General features: G+C 63.2%; 1 protein-coding gene across 2 annotated transcripts; it reads left to right on the forward strand.

Moving 5' to 3' along the window:
• Positions 1 to 1,205: 1,205 nt before the first annotated feature.
• On the forward strand, positions 1,206 to 17,938 carry TENT4B (terminal nucleotidyltransferase 4B). Of its 2 annotated transcripts, XM_084905484.1 has the most exons (13): positions 1,206 to 1,360; positions 1,931 to 2,499; positions 8,055 to 8,178; positions 9,462 to 9,508; positions 10,173 to 10,293; positions 11,388 to 11,495; positions 11,658 to 11,786; positions 12,247 to 12,460; positions 13,530 to 13,656; positions 13,737 to 13,840; positions 13,925 to 14,112; positions 14,401 to 14,565; positions 15,490 to 17,938. In XM_084905484.1, exons 2-13 carry the CDS (start codon positions 1,964 to 1,966, stop codon positions 15,664 to 15,666), a joined length of 2,040 nt encoding a protein of 679 aa, XP_084761610.1. In that variant the 5' UTR covers positions 1,206 to 1,360; positions 1,931 to 1,963; the 3' UTR covers positions 15,667 to 17,938. The 2 variants fall into 2 exon arrangements, with proteins under 2 accessions (XP_084761610.1, XP_084761609.1); XM_084905483.1 differs by lacking the exon at positions 1,206 to 1,360 and having other exon boundaries at positions 1,703 to 2,499.
• Positions 17,939 to 20,234: the final 2,296 nt, after the last annotated feature.

Below are 20,234 nucleotides of genomic sequence, written 5' to 3' on the forward strand. Positions count from 1 at the left end.
GGTGTGCAAGAGGCAGCTGATCGATGATTCTCTCTCATAGATGTTTCTAACTCTCTATCCCTCTCTCTTCTCCTCTATGAAAAATCAATAAAAAATATATTAAAAAAAAATAAAGAGATGGAATTACGTTTCAAATCAGGTAAGTGAAGACTGAAAGAGCCTGCAGGATTTTGGTCCCTTGACATACCCGTGTGCCCAGAGAGGTTTCCGGAAGGCTGTGTCACCGTCTTCATAGCGGTGATTTCTAGATGGTTTACTTTGTCCGGCTATTTTTCCCTTTTGAGTTTTTCAAAACAAACTTGAAATCCTCGAAAGAAACGGATCTCTGTGCAACGCTTTATTTTTGTTGCATTTGATGAGCATAAAAGCACGGCTCCCCATTTTCCAGGCTGATTCTCGGCACACACACAAAGGACCAGCATTCCATAGGGCTTGTTGTAGGTTTTCCGTATTTACAGCCATATTATTCTCTCAGCAAGAAAAGAGGGAGCAACACTTCCTTATTTGATAGTTTTTCATCATTTGCCAAAAAACAAAAGCAAACAAAAATAAGCTTCCCAGGATATTAATCTCCCCAAACAGAAGGCCCAAATCTGGGGCTGGGAGTGCGGCCTTGGGACCCCCTTAGAGGCGCAGGGGAGACGCGCCCATTCCTTTTTCCCTCCTGGTGACTCGGATGACTTAACATTCCCTGCTCCGCGTCTTACCCACAGGGATGGGGAAGAGACAAACAGCCACCGCGTGGGAAATCTCCCGCCGGCAGTGTCTGGTCCCCACGTGAGTCTGAGAGGCCCGGGGTCCAGGAGGGCTGTGCACCCCGGGGCGGGCGCGGCGCCCTCACCCCCAGCGGCGCGGGTCCGTGTCCGCCCGGCGCATCCGCGCCCTGGCGTGTGCGCGGCGGCGCGGCGTGGGCTTGGGCTCAAGACCAACACACGCAACGATCGCGCGCGTGCGGCCGCGCAGGCGGCGGGGCGCCTCCGCCGAGGCCGGGGCGTGGCGGGGCCGGCGCGGGGCGGCGGGCGCGGGGCGCGCGGGGAGGACGTGGGGCGCGCGGGGCGGCGGGCGCCGGTACCAGCACCAGCGCAGCCGCGGCCGGCCGGGACGGCGCACGTGCGCGGGCCGGGCACTTCCTCCCGGCGGCAGGTGTGCGGGGAGCGGAGCCCTCGGGCGGGGTCGGCCCCAAGGACATCCGGGAGGCGGGCGGGGGCGGGTCCGGGGGCGGGGCGGCGTCTCCCCCCACCCCTTCCCCGCGGAGCGGACGCCGACTTCCGTGCGGCCTCCCCCAGGCTCCGGGGCGCGGAGACCGGGACCGGCGGCGGCGGCGGCGGCGTGCGCGCGCGAGGGGCACCCGGACGCCCAGGTACGTGCGGGCTCGGTGCCCGGCCGGCGCCGGGGCGGTTGGGCCGGGCGGTTGCGGGCACCGCGCCGCGGCCTCTGTGACGCACGGCGCGGCCTCCGCGCCGACGGCCGGCGCGGCGCGGGGGCGGGGCCGGCGCGGGGGCGTGGCGGCGCGGGAGGGGCGGGGCCGGCCGGAGCCCCGCCCTCGGGCCGGAGCAGCGCCGACGCTACGGAGCAGGCGCACCCCGCCGCCCCTGCCGCCGCCACTGCTGCCGCCGCCGCCGCCGCCGCTCGTCCTTCTCCGGAGCCGCCGCCGCGGCCGCCATTTGCACGGGGACCTCGGTGACAGGCTCAGCGGAGGGGCGGAGGGAGCGGGGAGGCGCGCGGAGCCCCCGAGGGCGGGAGCGGCGCCGCCGGCAGCGCGGGCAGCAGCGGCAGCAGCGGGAGCAGCGGGAGCAGCAGCAGCGGCGGCGGCGGCGAGGCCGGGCGTGCGCCTGAGGCGCGGCGGCGGCGGGCGGCCGTGCGGGCGGCCGGGAGGGGCGGGGGCCGGGGCCGCCGCCGTTTGATGGATCCGAGGATCGCCTGGTTCCAGCCAGAGCAGCTCGGACCGTCCAACAGTCTGTGGATGCAGATCTGGGAGACGACCCAGGGGCTGCGGAACCTCTACTTCAACCACCACTGTCACAGCAGCGGCGGCGCGAGCGGCGCGGCCACCGGCGGCCCCGGCAGCGGCGGCGGCAGCGGCAGCCCCGGCGGCGCGGCCCCGGCCCCGGCCCCGGCCGGCATGTACCGCGCCGGCCCCGCGGAGCAGCGGGACTTCCTGCCCCTGGAGACGACCAACAACAACAACAACCACCACCAGCCCGCGGCCTGGGCCCGCCGGGCAGCCGCGGGGCCCTCGGCGGCGGCGTCCGCGTCCCCGGCGTCCGCGTCCCCGGCGCCGGCCTCGGCCGCCGGCCCCGCCGCGGAGCCCGCCGGGGACCCGGCCTCCGGCGGCGGCAGCAACAAGCGGAAGCGCGACAACAAGGCCAGCACCTACGGACTCAACTACAGCCTGCTGCAGCCCGGCGCGGCGCGGCCCGGGGCGGGCGGCCGGCCGGACGGCGGCGCCCACAGCGGGACCCCCTGGAAGCGGCGGAACTACAACCAGGGCGTCGTGGGGTGAGTGCGGCCGCCCGGCACAGCGCGGGGCACACGCCCCCGGCGGGGTGGGGAGAGCCGGGCGAGGCCACCGCTCTTCCCGGGGCCTCCTTCACCGCTGCCTCCGGGGGCAGATGGACATCCCTTCGCCCGTCCACCCCCCACCCCTTCCCCTAAGGGGCCTCCCCTCTCCCCTCCGGCCATCCACGCCCGCCTTCGCCTCCTTAGTCATCCGCACGCTCCCTCCTAACTGTCCCCGTCCTCCCGACCTCCTCCATTCATTCCGTCTTACCGCGCCCCTCCCCAGGCGGCCCCCCCACCGGAAACACCCCTTCCCCTACCCCCCCTGCAGCCCCCCCACCGGAAACACCCCTTCCCCTACCCCCCCTGCAGCCCCCCACCTCCCCCTGCAGCCCCCCCATCTCCCCCTGCAGCCCCCCCACCTCCCCCTACAGCCCCCCACCTCCCCCTGCAGCCCCCCCACCTGCTGCCACCCGCACCCCCTGATGAGGCCGCTTGGCCCCAGGAGAGCGTTCATCCCCCGGCCCTGCGGCCGTGCCGGGCCTTCTGATGGAACCGGACCCGAGCTGGTTTCCTGGCCAGGAATAGAACCATCCAGAAAGCTCCTCCCCCGCCCGCCCTCACCCCAAACGGGAATCCCAGCCCAGCACGGCTTTGCCTGCTGCTGGCCCTCTGCTCCTCCATCGGCTCCTTTTCTTTCCTTTTTCTTTTCAAAATGTGTCACCTCGGCAGCGGTGCCGGATGCCGTGGGGAGGGAGGAGGGGGAGGGCTCCGTGCAGGCGGGTGGAGCTGGGAGCGCCTCTTGCGCGGCCATGGAACTTTCTAGGAGTTCATGGCCCTGGCCCCAGCGCCTGGCGGGGCGGCCAGGCTCTCCATGGGGGGAGCTGCATGCTGCGGGGAGAGTTGCACCGGCGGTGACAGTGGGTAAAGTTCAGTGTTACACAAGGCAGCTCCCGCCGGGGGAAGTGGGTGCCCAGCGGGGAAGTCACAGCCCGGTCCCGGCAGAGCCCTCTGCTGGGTAGGACCTGCTACTGAGTGAGAGAGAGAGAGAGAGAGAGAGAGAGAGAGAGAGATTGTGTGTGTATGTGTGTGAGATTGTGAGTGTGTGTGTGTGTGTGTGTGTGTGTGAGAGTATGTGTGTGTGATTGTGTGTGTATATGTGTGAGATTGTGTGAGTGTGTGTGTATTTGTGAGTGTGTGAGTGTGTGTGTGTGTATGTGAGAGAAAGAGAGAGTGTGTGTGTGAGAGAGTGTGTGCATGCATTTGCCCGGCGCGTGGAGTGGAGCAGGAGCCTTCAGATTGCTCTTCACTCCTCACGCTGCCCGCGGGCTGGAGGCAGAGGAAGCTGCCAGCCGTCCCCGCTGGCGCCTTCTCTCAGGTTCCCCGTTCTGCCGCCCGGGCAGGCGGAGCGGGTGGAAGGTCTGGGGGAACCGGTTGGTGGGTTCCATCGGCTTCTGGAGGGCCGGGGTCTGCCAGACGCTGCTGTTACAGCTCACACCTTTTGGGGAAGATGCTGTCGGACGGTCGGTCGGTCGGTCGGTCGAGCAGTTCAGGCTGTGCCGGGAACGTGTGGAGTCCGTCCTCACTGCCCCTCCCCAGGGGCACCCTTCCAGGCTTGACCCAGCTGCTGAGCTCCAGAGCGCCCCATGGCCATCCCTTCTCCTAAGGCTCCGGGCTCCATCCCGGGAGTGCAGCCGGGCGGCCGGGCAGGCGGGCGGAGCGTGGACCTGGGGCTCGGAGGGCACGTGGACTGAGGTTCTGGTCCCTCTCTCGGTGCCGGGTCAGGAATAAGCTCCCGTGAAGTGATCCGTCAACTAAAACCGCCGAGTTCCCTAATTCCGGTTCCTGAAGCTTCTTTGTGCACGTCCACAAAGGTCCCTCAGAAACCCAGTGCTGCGGCCTCTGGTCAGGAGTGTCCGCCCTCCTGGTGTCGGTGGTGAAGGTGCGATTACAGGTCACGTTTGAACTCAGAAGCGGTCTGGTCTTGTTCGGATGGTGCTGCCCTCTAAGGGGTTAAAGGGAGGAAGGTGAGCCCAGACAGCTTTGGCTCGGTGGATAGAGCGTCGGCCTGCGGACTAAAAGGTCCCAGGTTCGATTCCGGTCAAGGGCGTGTGTAATTGGTTGTGGGCACATCCCTGGTGGGGGGTGTGCAGGAGGCAGCTGGTTGATGTTTCTCTCCCATCCATGTTTCTGACTCTATCTCTCTCCCTTTCTCTCTATAAATAAATAAGTAAATAAAGGAAGGAAGGAAGGAAGGTTGGTTTATTTACTTGGGATTACTGTTCAGACTGATTATAACCTCTCACCACTTATCAGACTTTCCTTCTTTTTGTTTCTGTCTCTGAGAGGAGGGCAGCAGTTTAACATGTGGGTTTTTTTTACTTTTTATTTTTTTATTTTTATTGAAGAGTGTTTATATAAGAGCATCTGGATGGGTTTGCTTTCTTTTTCTTTAAAAATTAAAAAAAAAAATTTTTTTCAATCCTCACCTGAGGATCGGTCTGTGGAGACATTGACCGATGGACCCCCATAGGTGCCCCAACTTCGGATCACACCCACCAACTTTCCGTCTAGGGTGGTGGTCAACAAACTGCGGCTCCCGAGCCACACGCGGCTCTTTGGCCCCTGGAGTGTGGCTCTTCCACAAAACACCACGGCCTGGGCGGGTCTGTGTTGAAGAAGTGGCGTTAGAAGAAGTTTAAGTTTTAAAAAATGTGGCTCTCCGAAGGAATGTCCATCGTTGTGCTGTCGGTACTTGGCTCTGTGGACGGATGAGTTTGCCGACCCCTGATCTATAGGGGATGACCCGCTAGCCAGCGGAGCCACAGCCTGGCGCCTTGTCTTCATCGTGAAGTTGCTTTCGCTTGTTTCCTCCTGTGGGATCCGTGTCCTGCCCGGGTTCGCCGTGGTGTGGGAAGAGCCCACCTGCTCCTTCCGTTGTCCATGACAGCGAGCCTCGAGCCTTTTCCTTTTCAGAGACTTAGTTGTCAGTCACCAGAGAGGGAAGGGCGGACAGAAGTAGCAAATGCAGGAGACGTACGGAGTCAGAGTCCTTGGGCCGAGCCCCCGGGTCCAGAACGCCCTGGGTCAGGCGTCTGATGCTCGTCCAGCCCATTGATTGGCAAAGGCCTGGCTCAGGGGCCGAGCGCCGACCTGTGAACCAGGAGGTCAGGGCTCAGTTCCCCGTCAGGGTCAGGGCACAGGCCCGGGCTGTGGACTCTATTCCCGGAAGGGTCTGTGCAGGAGGCAGCCGGTCCATGATTCCCTCTCATCATCGATGTTTCAGTTTCTCCCTCTCCCTTGCTCTCTAAGATCATCAATAAAAATAAAATAAATCAATAAAAAGAAAAAGTTTGAGCTGGCCACACTGCCAGGACCAGAGAGATTTTTTCCAAGGGCTGGATGACTATGGCATCGGGTTTTGGAGTGCACATGCGACCGTGGGACAGCAGGAAGACCCTGCGGGAAACCTCGGTTTAAGGCATAATCTCTCCAGCGGGAATGGGGTGGGAATGGGAGGAAGGCCAAAGAAATGTGAGCGGTAAAAGGGGAGGGTGGAGAGGATTGGACCCACCGCGGACTTAATACTCAGCTACAGTCTTGACCTTGAGCGACTGGGGAAATGTTGGTATTATTTTTTTAATTTTCAAAAATAAATTTTATTGATTTTTTACAGAGAGGAATGGAGAGAGATAGAGAGTTAGAAACATCCATCAGCTGCCTCCTGCACACCCCAACTGGGGATGTGCCTGCAACCAAGGTACATGCCCTTGACCGGAATCGAACCCGGGACCTTTCAGTCCGCAGGCCGACGCTCTATCCACTGAGCCACAACGGTTTTGGCTTTTTTCTTTTTTTTAATAGTAGCCATGCTAATGGGTTGAAACGGCATCTCCTGGTTTTGATTTGTGTTTCTCTGATGACTGATGAGGTTGAGTGTCTTCTTGTGCAGATTGAATATCTGTGTCTTCTTTGGACAAATGCCCCTTCGAGTCTCTCGCCCACGTTTGCGCGTTCTCGCTGTGGAATTGCAGGATTCCTCAGGTACCTTGGACAGCAGTCCTCTGTCAGACACGCGGCCTGCACACATTTCCTCCCGCTGGGCTGCTTCCTCTCTGTTGTTGGCGGCGGCCTTTGGCACACGGGGTTTCCAGTTCTGGCCAAGTCCCAGCTGTCCTCTTGGTTGCCGTCTCCTGTGCTTTTGGCAATCCATCCAGTGCCGCCAAACGGCAGGTTCCTTCTGGAAGTTTCTGGTCTCAGCCGGCCAGGTCAGGTGGCCGGTCCCCCCACTGGAGCTCTGTGGTGTGAGGTAGGGGTCCCCGGTTGTTGCCCTGCGTGTGGATGTCCTTCCCCCGGCCCCACTGGCCGCAGACAGCCTTCCCCGGCTGCGCTCGGCGCCTCGCTGAGGTGGTTCTTATGGAACGAGCGAATGACGGCGTCAGGTTCAACATCCTTATCTTCAAAGACACAAAGGCGGACAGACGGACAAGTTCAACACACAAAACGGCAAAGCCGATGCGATGAGACTGTCACGGGATGGGTGGCCCCTCCAGCCACAGCGCTGCGCGTGAGCCGTGAGCGGCCCAGTGCCCCTCTTGCTCTGCGCGTGCCCCCCGTTCTCCCCACTCCGGGACTCGGGGAACCGCAGGGCCTCCTCTGGGCATGTGTGCGTTGTGTATCTGCAGGGCTGACCCCGCTCTTGACCATTAGTGCCCACCTGTCCCGGTCCTGTTTGGGGTGGCGTGGCAAGAGCAGGCACGTGGGCCGGGAACCCCAGGGGGGCGCTGGGGGTCCCGGGCGGGTCTCTGCGTGTTTTCTGGGTGATACTGAAATGAAAACACAATGTGTGTGTACGCATGTGCACATGTGTATGTACGCACATGTTTGTGTGTGTGTGTGTGTGTGTTTCCTGGTGCACACCCAGCGGAGGGCCTCTGGAGGTCTCACTCAGACGCACGGGGCTCGCTCGGGGCCGGTGCTGTCGGCACGGTGGGGCTGGCTGTGTCTGAGCAGAGCGGCCAGGCCGCACCCCGACCTCGGGCCCCCCGGAGGAGGTGCCAGCAGAGGGAGGGTGCTCTCCCAGAAACTCCTGGCACTTCCATACGCCGTCTGCGCGTCCCCGGGGGGAGCCCGAGGCAAGCGGCACCCATGGGAGTCGGGCTGCAGTGACTGCCCGAGCGTCCTGCGGGCGCGGGCCCCTCCGTGTCCCGGTCAGGGCTGCGCGGCCACCTCGGGCCCCGCAGGGCTGTGAGCGTGCCATCGGACTCCCCGGGCCCGTGTCTGTGGAATCACTTTGTGGTTTTGATATAGTTCCATTCGCTCCCATCGGAGTGGCAGCGTTAGGGTGAAGGTAGCGGGAGGCTCAGGCATAGAGGGGCTGTGGGACCGGCTTGTGGAGGCTGCCCGCCCTCCCGTGACCGTGCGCCCCCCGTGACTGTCGCCCTCCCGTGACCGTGCGCCCGCCGTGACCGTCGCCCTCCCGTGACCGTCGCCCTCCCGTGACCGTGTGCCCGCCGTGACCGTGCGCCCGCCGTGACCGTCGCCCTCCCTTGCAGGCTGCACGAGGAGATCAGTGACTTCTACGAGTACATGTCGCCGCGGCCGGAGGAGGAGAAGATGCGGATGGAGGTGGTGAACCGGATCGAGAGCGTCATCAAGGAGCTCTGGCCCAGCGCCGACGTGAGCACGGGGCGGCGGGGAGCGGGGCTGCGGCCTCCGGGCAGCTGTCTGCGCATTTGTCAGGCCAGGGGTTCCGCTGGCCTTTGGGATGGGCCCCGATCATTAGCACGCAGTCGGCCGCTCCCGGCCGGGCTCGGGGTGTGGGCCTGGCAGAGCGCAGGAGGGGTGAGAGGGGGGTCCGCCTCACGGTGTGTGACCCGGGGTGCCGCCGTGAGCAGTGCGTTTACAGGAGGGTGGGGCACAGCTCCTGTCGCCGGGAGGTCACGTTCTCAGGCCGATGCCGGCGTCTGCCCCCTCTTCTCCCCCCCACACACGCCGTCCTCTGCTCCGACCCCTGGCTCCTCGCACGGCCTCCCCGGTGCGCACAGCGGCCGGACTGCCTGTCTGTGGTTCCTGCACGGGGTCAGGCACGTTTGGGTCTGTGGTACGGCCTTGTGTGTCCCGAGGGCCCACACTAGGATCCGTCACTGTCACTGTGCTGACCTTCCTTAGGCTCGGGCCCGGGGCCACGGGGCCTTGTCTGGTTTTCTTTCCCATTGGTTAAACACCAGCACCAAACGAGGGGCTGTGGGTGGGGAGAGAGGACACGCCAACGTTACTGAGCCGCTCCTGCCCGGGCCTCTCCTGTCGGCCTCGTCATTGGCGCTCAGCGGGGCGCAGGCCAGAGTGCTGCTCAACACCCCACAGTGCACAGGGCAGCCCCCCACAACCGAGAATGACCTCCACGTGTCAGGACGCTGAGGTCACGACCCTGACCTGAGCTCCCGTCCTCCTCCTGCGGCGACGCTTCCTCCAATGTTACGGGGCAGGGCCCCGTGTGGGGGGCAGGGACCAGCGTGGGGGTCAGGGACCAGGGTTAGGGGTCAGGGGCCAGCGTGGGGTCAGGGACCAGGGTTGGGGGCAGGGACCAGGGTTGGGGGCAGGGGCCAGCATTTGGGGGACAGGGACCAGGGTTAGGGGGGCAGGGACCAGGGTTAGGGGGCCGGGACCAGCGTTGGGGGGCCGGGACCAGCGTTGGGGGCAGGGACCAGGGTTGGGGGGGCAGGGGCCAGCGTTGGGGGCCGGGGCCAGTGTTCAGGGTCGGTGGCTATCGGGAGCACATGTGACGGACATGTTCCTGCTGAAAGTGTCTGTTCCACCTGAGCCTGCGCTGGTCCTTGAACTGAGTGTGTGCCTATCTGGGAAGAGCGTGCTGCAGTGCTCAGAGGCGCCAGGAGAGGGCAGCAGACACCAGCCTTCCTCCTGGCTGGGGGCTCTCGGTGATGCAGTGGTTTCTGTTTCAGGTGCAGATATTTGGGAGTTTCAAAACCGGCCTGTATTTACCCACCAGGTGAGCACACGGCGCTCCGGGACCGGGCCCGTCCTGGGCTGTGTCTGTCCTGCCTGTGAACGGGAAGCGTGGAAAGAAGGCGGGTGATGGAACAGATACCCACATGCCCGGGCTCCTGGGTCCCTGGGGTCGTTGTCACTCCTGCCAGCGGTCAGCAGCTCCCTCCAGGCCGCGGGGCAGTTCTGGTCGCCTGCCCACAGCACAGCAGTGGGCTGTGGCTGGCCCCCCAGACCTCCGCCCGCCCCTAACCACTCACACGCCCGGGCCTCTGGGTGAAGCACCTGCGTGTACGGGGGCCGGGTTACTAGGAGCTGCACCGGCACCCCGAGCTCCACACCCTGACCCAGGGGCTCGGGTGCACACGCCCCACCCACAGCCGCTGAGGGGTGGGTCCTGACCACTCCCCTTCCCCCCACCGCCCCCCCTCCTGACCGTGTCCCTGTGTAGGAGCTGGGGCCCTCGCCCTTCCGCACAGTGTCGTGAGCTCAGGAGTAGCAGTCACATCGCTCAGTCTGAAAGGCACAGGCGTGATCGCAGGGAGGGCCTGGAGCGTGGCCGCCACGCAGGGCTGGGGGAGGGGGCAGCAGGGGGAGAGGGGGCGGCCAGGGGAGGGGGTGGCCAGAGGGCTCCCCGCTGGGCTGCTCAGCCTCTGCTCTGTGCGCAGCGACATCGACCTGGTGGTGTTCGGCAAGTGGGAGAACCTGCCGCTCTGGACGCTGGAGGAGGCGCTCCGCAAGCACAAGGTGGCCGACGAGGACTCGGTGAAGGTCCTGGACAAAGCGACCGTGAGTCCCTCTGTGCCCCCCTCCTCCCACCCCCTGCAGCCCGCTGCCCGCTCCCGCCCCCCGCGCCAGCCGCCGGGTTAGGGCCGTCCCGACAGCACCGGCCGGCGCCTTCTCTCCGTCACAGGCACCGTGTGGGACACGGATGGGCTCCTGGTCATGAGGGATGGCCTGCGGGCTCTGTCCATGGAGCACAGGCTGCCCTGGTGTCGGCCAGGCCCTCCTCGGGGCCCCGCCGGGCCGCTCCGCTCCAGGCGAGTCTGCGCCGTGGCACAGGCCACGTTTGGCATTCCATGAGTCTGGCCACGCGCTCGCTGGCCTGGCCTGGCCGCCGGGGCGCTCGTGTGGGAGCCCGGAGCTGAGTTTCTAGTGGGGTCTGCACGCATGTGCTCCAGGGCACGGCGGCGTGGGCAGCCGGGAGCCTGTCGGTGGGCGGCCGGGGCCCGGTGTGCCACCCACGTCTTCTCACGTGTGGTGCCCACAGGGTTCTTTGTTCTTTTAGAATCCCAAACGTCTTCTCGAAATCATTGTCACTTTTTATTTGGGATGATTCTTGCATTTTGTCTCCTCTTGCTGGGTTGTGTTTGGGCTCCTTTTTTAAAATATGCATTTTATTGATTTTTTACAGAGAGGAAAAGAGGGGGATAGAGAGTCAGAAACATCAATCAGCTGCCTCCTGCACACCCCCTCCTGGGGATGTGCCCGCAACCAAGATACATGCCCTTTACCGGAATCGAACTGGGACTCCAGTCCGCAGGCCAGCGCTCTATCCACTGAGCCACACCGGCCAGTGTGTGTTTGGGCTCCTGGCAGCGCTGACGGCCGCAGGGGTCGCGAGTGTGCCTCGGCCCCGGGTCCCCCTGACTGCTCGGCCGTCAGCAAGGAGGAAGCTGCTCCGCAGCGTGGCATCAGGGGTTCCTGCCTCCGGTGTCAGACCTCCGCCCTGAGGAGTGACAGGCTGTGCGGAGGGGCGCTATGGAAGGCGGGCTGGCGGAGGGGGGTGTGCGCTCACAGGTCCCGAGGGGGTGGGGCCGCACGCCCTCCCCCGGGCGGGCCTCGCCTGGTCCGGCAGAGCCTTCACTACGCCCCTCCCCCAGGTGCCCATCATCAAGCTCACCGACTCCTTCACGGAGGTGAAGGTGGACATCAGCTTCAACGTGCAGAACGGCGTGCGGGCGGCCGACCTCATCAAGGACTTCACCAAGGTCAGCTCACTCAGGGGGCCGGGCGAGGGGAGGCTTCCTGTGCTGAGGCGGTGCCGCCTGTGGGTCGGCGCGGCTCCGGGGCGGGTGCCGCGGAGGGCTCCCGCTGGTGCTGAGGGCCGCTCCCGCTCGGCGTCCTCACGCGGAGTCCGGCCCTCCTTCCAGAAGTACCCGGTGCTGCCGTACCTCGTCCTGGTGCTCAAGCAGTTCCTCCTGCAGCGCGACCTCAACGAGGTCTTCACCGGGGGCATCGGCTCCTACAGCCTCTTCCTCATGGCCGTCAGCTTCCTGCAGGTGAGGGCGCCGGGAGAGGCTGCGCTGCCCGGCCACTGACACTCCCCAAACGTGTCCCCTCCTGCGATTGGCCAGTTTCCCATCCCCGGAAAGAGGGTGGTTTTCTGAGTCCCCGTGTTCTGGTTTTGATTTTTCACCGCCGGGGTTAAGGAGGGGCGTGGGTTCCGTAGCGGTGACCAGCCGTGGAAATAGCACACGGCCACGCCCCCGGAGCCACTAATCTGTGCGCCCCGTGGACGGGCTGCCGAGGGGCCAGGGGGGCCCTGAGCGGGTACATGGGCGCACTGACGCAGGGAGGCGTCCCCTCCCGGGGCTGCGGTCAGCCGGCCGCCCGGGGCCAGCGCGGCCGGGAGGCGGGTCGGAAGCGGGCAGCGGGGGCGGGGGCGTCCGATGTCGGGTGTGTCCCCGGGCAGTCGGAGGACGTGCAACGTAACTTCTCTTCTTCTCCTTCTGGTTGTAGTTGCATCCCAGGGAAGATGCTTGCATCCCCAATACAAACTATGGTGTTCTCTTAATAGAGTTTTTTGAATTATATGGACGGCACTTCAATTATTTAAAGACCGGCATCCGGATAAAGGATGGTGGCTCATATGTGGCCAAAGATGAAGTTCAGAAGAACATGCTGGATGGCTACAGGCCGTCGATGCTCTACATCGAGGACCCGCTGCAGCCAGGTACTGCGGCCGGGCGGGCGGGCGGAGGGCGGGTGTGGCCGGCACGGTTCCACCAGACGTCCAGGATCAATGCTAAGGTGGTCACTCTCGCCTCATCAGCATGGTTCACGAGCAAATATGTGGACGTCCGCACACACCAGGGAGAACACACGCACACACAGAAACACACACACACGGACACACACACATACACACACGGACACACACACAGAGAGACACAGAGACAGACAGAAACACACACACACGGACACACAGAAACACACATGGACACACATGGACACACACGGACACACAGGCACACACAGAAACACACAGGGACACACACACACAGACACATACACACACACACACAGACACACACACCCCAGAGAACCCGCTGCAGACCCTGGACGAGTGGGGCGTGGTCTGTTCTCCGTTCTCGGCCTCCCCCCGTTCGCCTGCTGCCCGCCGGCTTTGTCTCCAGTTTGGCTGGCGGGGTGACGGGCGAGGAGCCGTAGGGCCTCGGCTGAGCTGTGCCGTCTGTCACGGTCCTGGCACTGCTCCCCGGGCAGTCTCCTCCGTCAGCATTTGTCCTTTACCCGCTCCGGCCTCCTCCTCTCCCGCCCGCCCTCCGTCCCCGAGGCTCCTGGAGGCGGTGCCTCCTGGCGGGAGGGAAGCACGGTCCACACCGCCGGCCTCAGTGGCTGTGCCGTGTGACGGGGGAGCCAGAGGGCAGCGTGGCCTCGGCCGTGTGTGACGTGTGACTGGCTGGTCCCGGGGTCCTCACCGAGGGCGGTGAGGGACCGGCTCTACAGAGGACGCCGGGGCTCCAGCCCGCGGCCCGGTTCCCGGCGCTGCTGACTGTGGGCGCCGTGCACACGGCGGAGAGAAGGAGCATTTGGCCGGGCGCTCCGGAAGCGGGCGTCCTTGTTGGCAGGACGGCCTGGGGGTGCCCGGAGGGCCAGGCCGTGTTGGCTGAGCACCGATCTGACTGCTCAGCCGGGATGTCCACGCGGAGCCTGGAGTTGGGGTCGCTGCCGGTCCCGGGCAGCTCCGGGCCCCGACCCCCTCTGACCGCCCCTCTCCGCAGGCAACGACGTCGGGCGCAGCTCGTACGGGGCCATGCAGGTGAAGCAGGCCTTCGACTACGCCTACGTGGTGCTGAGCCACGCCGTGTCGCCCATCGCCAAGCACTACCCCAACAGCGAGACCGAGAGGTAGCGCCCCCGTCCTCGGTGGGCGGGCGGGCGGGCGGGCGTGTGGGTCCGCCTCAGTTCACCCGCTCCTCTCCCCGCAGCATCCTGGGCAGGATCATCAGGGTGACGGACGAGGTGGCCACGTACCGGGACTGGATCTCCAAGCAGTGGGGCCGGCAGAGCAGGCCGGAGCCCGCGTGCAACGGTGAGTCCCCCGCCGGCACCTCGCGCGGCCCCCACGGCGCCGCGGGCCTCGGGAGGAAACGCGCTCCGCTCTCCGCCCCCCCAGGACACGGGGTCACCCTGGTGGTGGGGCCCCCGCCGCTGGAGACGGGCGCCCGGGGCCTGCCTGGCGAGCACGACGGCCTGGGCAAGAGCAGGGGCAAGGCCGCCGAGCCGCTCAGCAAGCACTCGTCCAACTCCTCGTCCGGCCCCGTGTCCTCCTCGTCCGCCACGCAGTCCAGCTCCAGCGACGTGGTGAGTGCGGGCCGGGCCGGGCGGAGGGCTCACGCCCTGCCTGGTGCTGGGAAGCAATGGCGTCCCCGTCGCCTCAGAACTGACGGAGCCGGGCGGCTCAGGGCGGCGGCGGGAGGGGGCGGATTGCGGGAGGGAGGACGACCGGAACCGAGGAACGTGACCGTTCGCTTCGTCCGTCCCCTCGTGCGCGTCCTCATCCTCACTTCCGTCGGTCCGGGCTCAGCCGAAACAGCTCCCTGCGACGGGGCTGAGGGCTAGCGGGCCCCATTGTCACCCTCTGCTTGTCAGGACTCGGACGCGACGCCGTGCAAGACCCCGAAGCAGCTGCTGTGCCGCCCGCCCGCCGGGAGCCGCGCGGGGGCGCAGGACGTGGCCGCGGAGTCCGCGCCGGCGGGAGGGAAGGCGCAGAGCGCCCCGGCCCCCGCCACGCCCGGCGGCGCCAGCAAGTCCCAGGTGCGTGAGCAGCCGGGTGCGGGCCCGTCGTTCCTCATACGTCAGTTACACGTGCATGTCATTGTTCCTTAAACGTCAGTCACATGTGTGCGTCATTGTGAGCAGTCAGTGCGGGGTATGTCCAGCTTCTTCCATGTCGGTTACACGTGTTCAATGTGGGCTTGCAGAGACTCAGGTTAAAGAGCACACGTGTTTGGTTCTAAGAGTGACTGCACGACGGGTGTCTAGTGACAGGGCCTGGGCCCCTGGACACAGGCCTCTGGGCGTCCGTCCGGTTGTGGTGCGATGCCGGCCGCCGCCCTCGTGCTGACCTGGCAGAGCGGCCGCAGGTGTGGCTCTTGGTGGCCGTGGCCACGTGCGCACCGGGAATAGCGGGGCCGGGCCGTGGCCGTGGCCGAGGCAGGGCCGGGTGAACGGTCAGGCAGCAGCTGGCCAGCTCGGTGGCTTGGCATCCACTTCCGCTTGCAAAGGCTCAGGCTCCTGTGTTGGCGTGTGCTGTGTGCTGCCTGGAGTTGTGTCACCCGGGGCCCTGCATCGGGGAAGGAGCCATTTGCTCCTGGCCCGGCCTGAGGCCATCCCACCTCCCACGCAGGGCGTGTCCGTCACGCTGCCTCCGCTGACCTGCAGGTCCTTCCCGGCACAGCCTCAGGCCCAGCCCCCATCACCCCGAGGGGCAGTGAGCGTGGCAGGTGCCGGCAGGTGGGCGGCTGCGGGGCCACTCCCTGTGGCCTCTTGTCTGCAGGCCCCTGGGGAGGAGTGTGCCCACCTGCTCTGGGGACCAGGGGGTCTGCCCTCGGCATTCCCAGGGACAGAGCCCGGCTCCGCAGCTCGGGCAGCGCCAGCTGAGCGCACGGCCTGGCTGTGAGCGCTCGGGTGGGCAAGCCGATGGCGGCTCTGGACTGACCTCTCTCCCTTCCCCCGCAGCACGGACCCGCCCGGCTCTTCCGCTCCTCCAGCAAAGGCTTCCAAGGTACCGCTCCCGGCAGCCACGGCGGCCTGGCGGCCGGCAAGCCGCACCCCGGCAAACCCACTAACCCGTGCTTCCACGGCAAGCGGAGGAAGCACAAGCGGGACGCCCCCCTCGCCGACCTCTGTAGGTAGTCGGCGTGGCCACGGACGTCTGCTGTGTGCAGTGACCTCCGGGGCCTCCGGGGCCCGTCAGGAGCCTCCGGGTCCGGTCCGAGCCTGGCGCCATCCGCGTGCTGATTCCCGGCTCGCCACGGAACGGATCACGAAGACTGACGGCGCCAAAGCAAGCAGCACCCAAAGGGGGAGCTGCTCGCCGATGAGGCCTAGGCCACCACAGGGTCGTTCCTGTCAGCCTGGCTGGAACGTGACTCTCCCTCGCCGCTCTGTGCAGTGAGGGAGCAGGGCCGCGCGGGAGGGGCTGTCGGAGGACAGGTCTCGTGGGAAGCCCAGATTCCCGGGGAAGGGGTCTGTGCATGTGTTTTTAAAGTATTTTTGCATATATTTACCATTTTATTGTGTGTATATATAGACGACAGCATAGGAAATGGCTCTTTGTAATAGTGGATTTGTTAATACTTTTTACAGAACATGACTGTTTAAATTGTAAACAGGTTTTTCTCAGGATTAGTTTGCAAAATAATCTGAATTGTCACCCTAACATCCACGCGTAGGGACGTGACTGCTCTTGGGTTCGATTCTCTCTGCCCTGTGGGGGCCCCCCAGGGACCAGCCTGCAGGCACGCCCCCTCCCTGGAGCAAAGGTGTACGGTGGCAAATGACGCTGATTTTATTTTGTACAAACGAATATATATATATATCCGTGCTCTGTACTCCTGTTGCACACTGAGCTGACCGCTCCGACGCCAGCCGCCCCGCTGCCGATCATGCTGTGCTGTCGTCGGGGCGGTGGGCGGGTACGGATCCCATGTTTGTTTCCTCTGCGGGTTTTTTTTTGTTTTTGTTTTTTTAAACTTGTGAGGCCACACGTCTGTCCCGTTCCCGCCGCGCGAGCCCTGGGTGCGGACTCTGCTCACCCGGGCGCTTCGCCTGCCCGTCTGTCATCTCTTTTTTAAGATCCGCGCTCCCGTGGGAGAGAACACCTACCTTTAATCAAATCCCAGTCACAGAAGCTATTTTCTTACATCCACTTCGCGCTCTCGGTTTGTCCATCTCTCCCAGCGAAACGGTCTTTGGTGACGGGCCTTACGAAGACCAAACCCTCCTGTCATCCCAGTCTTCCTCCTCCACCGAATTAAAACGTGTTCAAACATCGGCCTGTTTCAATCACATGTCCATCTCAGTTGTGATCAGCTTTGAGTGCAAACAAGATGTATGTTCTGTCGCTCGTCACATGTGGAATATTTACTGTGACCCCATGAATGTACGTGGGTTTCTGAAATCACTGTCTGCAGGTGGGAGCACTCCTGTCTAGCATCCGTGTGTGGCTCTGTCCATGACGGCCATTTCCGAGATGAGATCCTTTTATGTATACGTATGTACACGCGTGCGAAGAACTGTCGGTTTTTAGGAATTTCTTTTCTGTATTTGCGTATGGAATACTGAAGACCAGTCAGACCACGGATGGACACGTAGTGCAACTTTCTATAAAGAAAATAACGCGAAAGTGAGACCAAAACCGACGTCGTCCCCGAAACCAACCATTTCCAACCTGTTGGTTATTTTCATTCATTCACAACCGGAAGACGTGTTCTGGAACTGGAGAGCCACCCTCCCCCCCCTCCACCCCCCTCCCTGTGTGAACATGGACGGTTTCCAACGTGCTGTTCCTCTGACGATGTGTTAAGCCTGGAGGTGCCCATGTGATTCTGATCAGGGTTTTCTGTATCAAGTGTCGAGCTGCTTTTTGTTCTTGGGAGCGAGTCTTGTCCTAACGTGTTGTGCGCATAATCACAGTATTTATTTCCTAGGACTGTTGCGAACGTGTAGACGTACGTTTGCTGCTAAGGGAACAATTATTTATACAGCGAAACGGGATCCGGCGTCAGCTGCCCCCGCGGACCCCCGGTACCTGCGGAGCCCGCGCCGCCGGCCGCCCCGGCTTCTGGGAGCGGCGCCCTCGCCGGAAGCGAGCGTCCTGGGGTGCGGGCGGCCGCGCCCACCAGCGTGCGGCGGTGCTCCAGGTGGACAGCGGGAAGATAATCTGATTCCATTGGGAATCTTAGGTTTTCGTACACTTATTGGGAAATTCGTTTTTCCTGTACTGCTGAAGTTTCTTTTTGGTAAACGGTATCTTTCTAAAAGAAAAAGAAAAAAAAAAGCATGACGGAGAACGTGAGGCGTGTGCGTGTCCTCGGACGACCAGCACTGTACTCTGAATCTGTGTATCTGCAGCGGACAGCGTGGGGCTGTTCCTTTCCGACCCGAAGTAAAGGACTTGGCAGAACTCGCACTGTGCCTGTGTGTGTTTGTTCTGTCGCCTTCCCTCCCTCCGTGCCCCCGACTCCTGCCTCTCCCTCCTCCGATCCTGGTCCTCTAGGGCCCTGGCTCTCCACCTTCCTGATGCCGCGACCTGCCAACACAGCTCCTCATGCTGTGGTGACCCCCAACCATAAGATTATCTTCGTCGCTACTTCACAACTGTGGTTTTGCTACTGTTAATGAATCGTAATGTGAATATCTGTGTTTTCCGATGGTCTTAGGCAGCCCTGACAGCGGTTCTCCACCTGTGGGTCGCCTGATCTAGTCTCGGCAGACCCATCAGATGTGTGTCCCCGGAGGAGGCAGCCCGCCCGCCCGCCCGCCCACATGAACCACGACCTTCCTTTGCCAGCACTGGGACACGGGTTACCAATGCCCCCCCCCCCCATGGGGGACGTTCCGTTGGCAGCCGTGTGTGTGTGTGTGTGTGTGTGTGTGTGTGTGCACCCAGTCCATGTTAATGCTCCTTAAAACGTCATCGGAAACATTTAAGAACTGGCTGTTGGAGGTGCCGGTGGGTCAGGGAGGCGGGGGTTCTGTGTTGGTGAGAAAGTGGGTGCTTTCCCTCCAGGCTGGAGGTGTCCGTGAAGGTGCTGGTTTCAGCGTGTCTCGCTCAGAGAGGTTCCCGTGGCTTCCAGCTCTCGCTCGGACCAGGGACCGGCTGGCTTCACCGTTGCCGCCGTCTGGTCCTCAGGATTAAGGGTCCCCCTGTCTGTCCGTCCGTCCCATCGTGAGTGTGACTTACTGTTCCTTGCATCTGGGTCCTCCGTGAGCCTCAGTTCTGTGCCTGGGCTCAGCATTCCTGGGTCGGCTAAGCGGGGGCAGTAACAGTCACCCCTCCAGTGCCTCCGTCCCCCTGTGCGTTCTTCCCATCCCTCCCCCATAAAATGCCCAGTGTGAGCTGTTGGCCGTGCCCGGTGGACTAGGGTTTGGGCTTTCCATACTGTGGGCGGTCAGGAGAGGATGGCCGCTGTGAGCACAGGACCTGATATTAAAATATAGTTTTTATTTCAGAAAGGAAGGGAGACGGAGAGCGAGGTGGAAACATCAATGATGAGTCATTGATGGGCTGTCTCCTGCATGCCCAACACGGGATGCAGCCCGCAACCTCGGCACATGCCCTGATCCGCAATCAAACCGGTGACCTGCTTCACTGGTTGACGCTCATCTGCTGAGCCACACTGGCCAGGCTGGACCCCGTATGGCTGTGATGTGCTCACGGCCATGACCTCCCCTGGGACAGGGTGTGGCTATCAAGGTCACTCTTTAAAAATCCCAGAGCTCTGCTAATGTTTTTATCACTGATGACGACATCATCTCGATTTGATAGTCATCTAGAGTTTTATCCATTCCTTCCATCCTAACACGGATGTCTCAGTGTGTTCGTCACGCATCAGGAATGTTGGTGGGGGACATGGCTCTCAGTTAACTTTTCAGAAAGCACACGTTGAAGTGTAAAACCGGCGTCGCCGATTTCGCCGGGACCGATGGGCTGTGGTGACGGGTGGGATGAGTTTATCTCCTGCCAGCTCGCTCCTCCCGCGCCCTCTGAACTGTCCGCTGGGCCGGCAGCGGCCTTCCCACGAGGCCGTTGTGAGCTCAGCGCCCGCTGACTGGCTCTCTTACACTTGACGGCAGGACAGCTCCGTGTCACAGTCACTCCTCCAGATCGCCCTCTGGATGGTGCACGGTGAGATGCTTCGAGGACGGAGCTTGCCAAGGGAGTGGGGGGGGGGGCCTTCCCAGCCTCGGCACCTCAAGGCGAAGGCACTGCCATTCTGTCAGGACATCGTGGCCAGAATCCGTGTTCATGTTTATGAACACGTGTCAACATGCTGCTTGGTATGCAGCACAACAAGCCAGGTCCCAGCGCAGACGTCACTCACGTGGTGGGGAAATGTGGCCGAGTCCTGGTGAGGCGTGTCCTCGTGGGCCATGTCCTGGTGGGCCGTGTCCTTAGGAGGTGTGTCCTGGTGAGGCGTGTCCTGGTGAGATGTGTCCTGGTGAGGCGTGTCCTCGTGGGCCGTGTCCTCGTGGGCCGTGTCCTGGTGAGGCGTGTCCTCGTGGGCCGTGTCCTTAGGAGGTGTGTCCTGGTGAGACGTGTCCTGGTGAGATGTGTCCTGGTGAGGCGTGTCCTCCTGGGCCGTGTCCTTAGGAGGTGTGTCCTGGTGAGGCGTGTCCTGGTGAGGCGTGTCCTGGTGAGACATGTCCTGGTGAGGTGTGTCCTGGTGAGAGGTGTCCTGGTGAGATGTGTCCTGGTG

Source organism: Pipistrellus hanaki (assembly GCF_964339955.1).
Source record: "Pipistrellus hanaki genome assembly, chromosome: 15".
NCBI classification, from domain to species: domain Eukaryota; kingdom Metazoa; phylum Chordata; class Mammalia; order Chiroptera; family Vespertilionidae; genus Pipistrellus; species Pipistrellus hanaki.

Excerpts from the sequence above, each read along its gene's own strand:
- TENT4B (XM_084905483.1), top strand. The coding sequence starts at position 1,904 with ATGGATCCGAGGATCGCCTGGTTCCAGCCAGAGCAGCTCGGACCGTCC. Across the intron at positions 9,509-10,172 it reads GGCCTGTATTTACCCACCAG|CGACATCGACCTGGTGGTGT; the intron begins GTGAGCACACGG and ends CTCTGTGCGCAG. Across the intron at positions 14,113-14,400 it reads AGTCCAGCTCCAGCGACGTG|GACTCGGACGCGACGCCGTG; the intron begins GTGAGTGCGGGC and ends TCTGCTTGTCAG.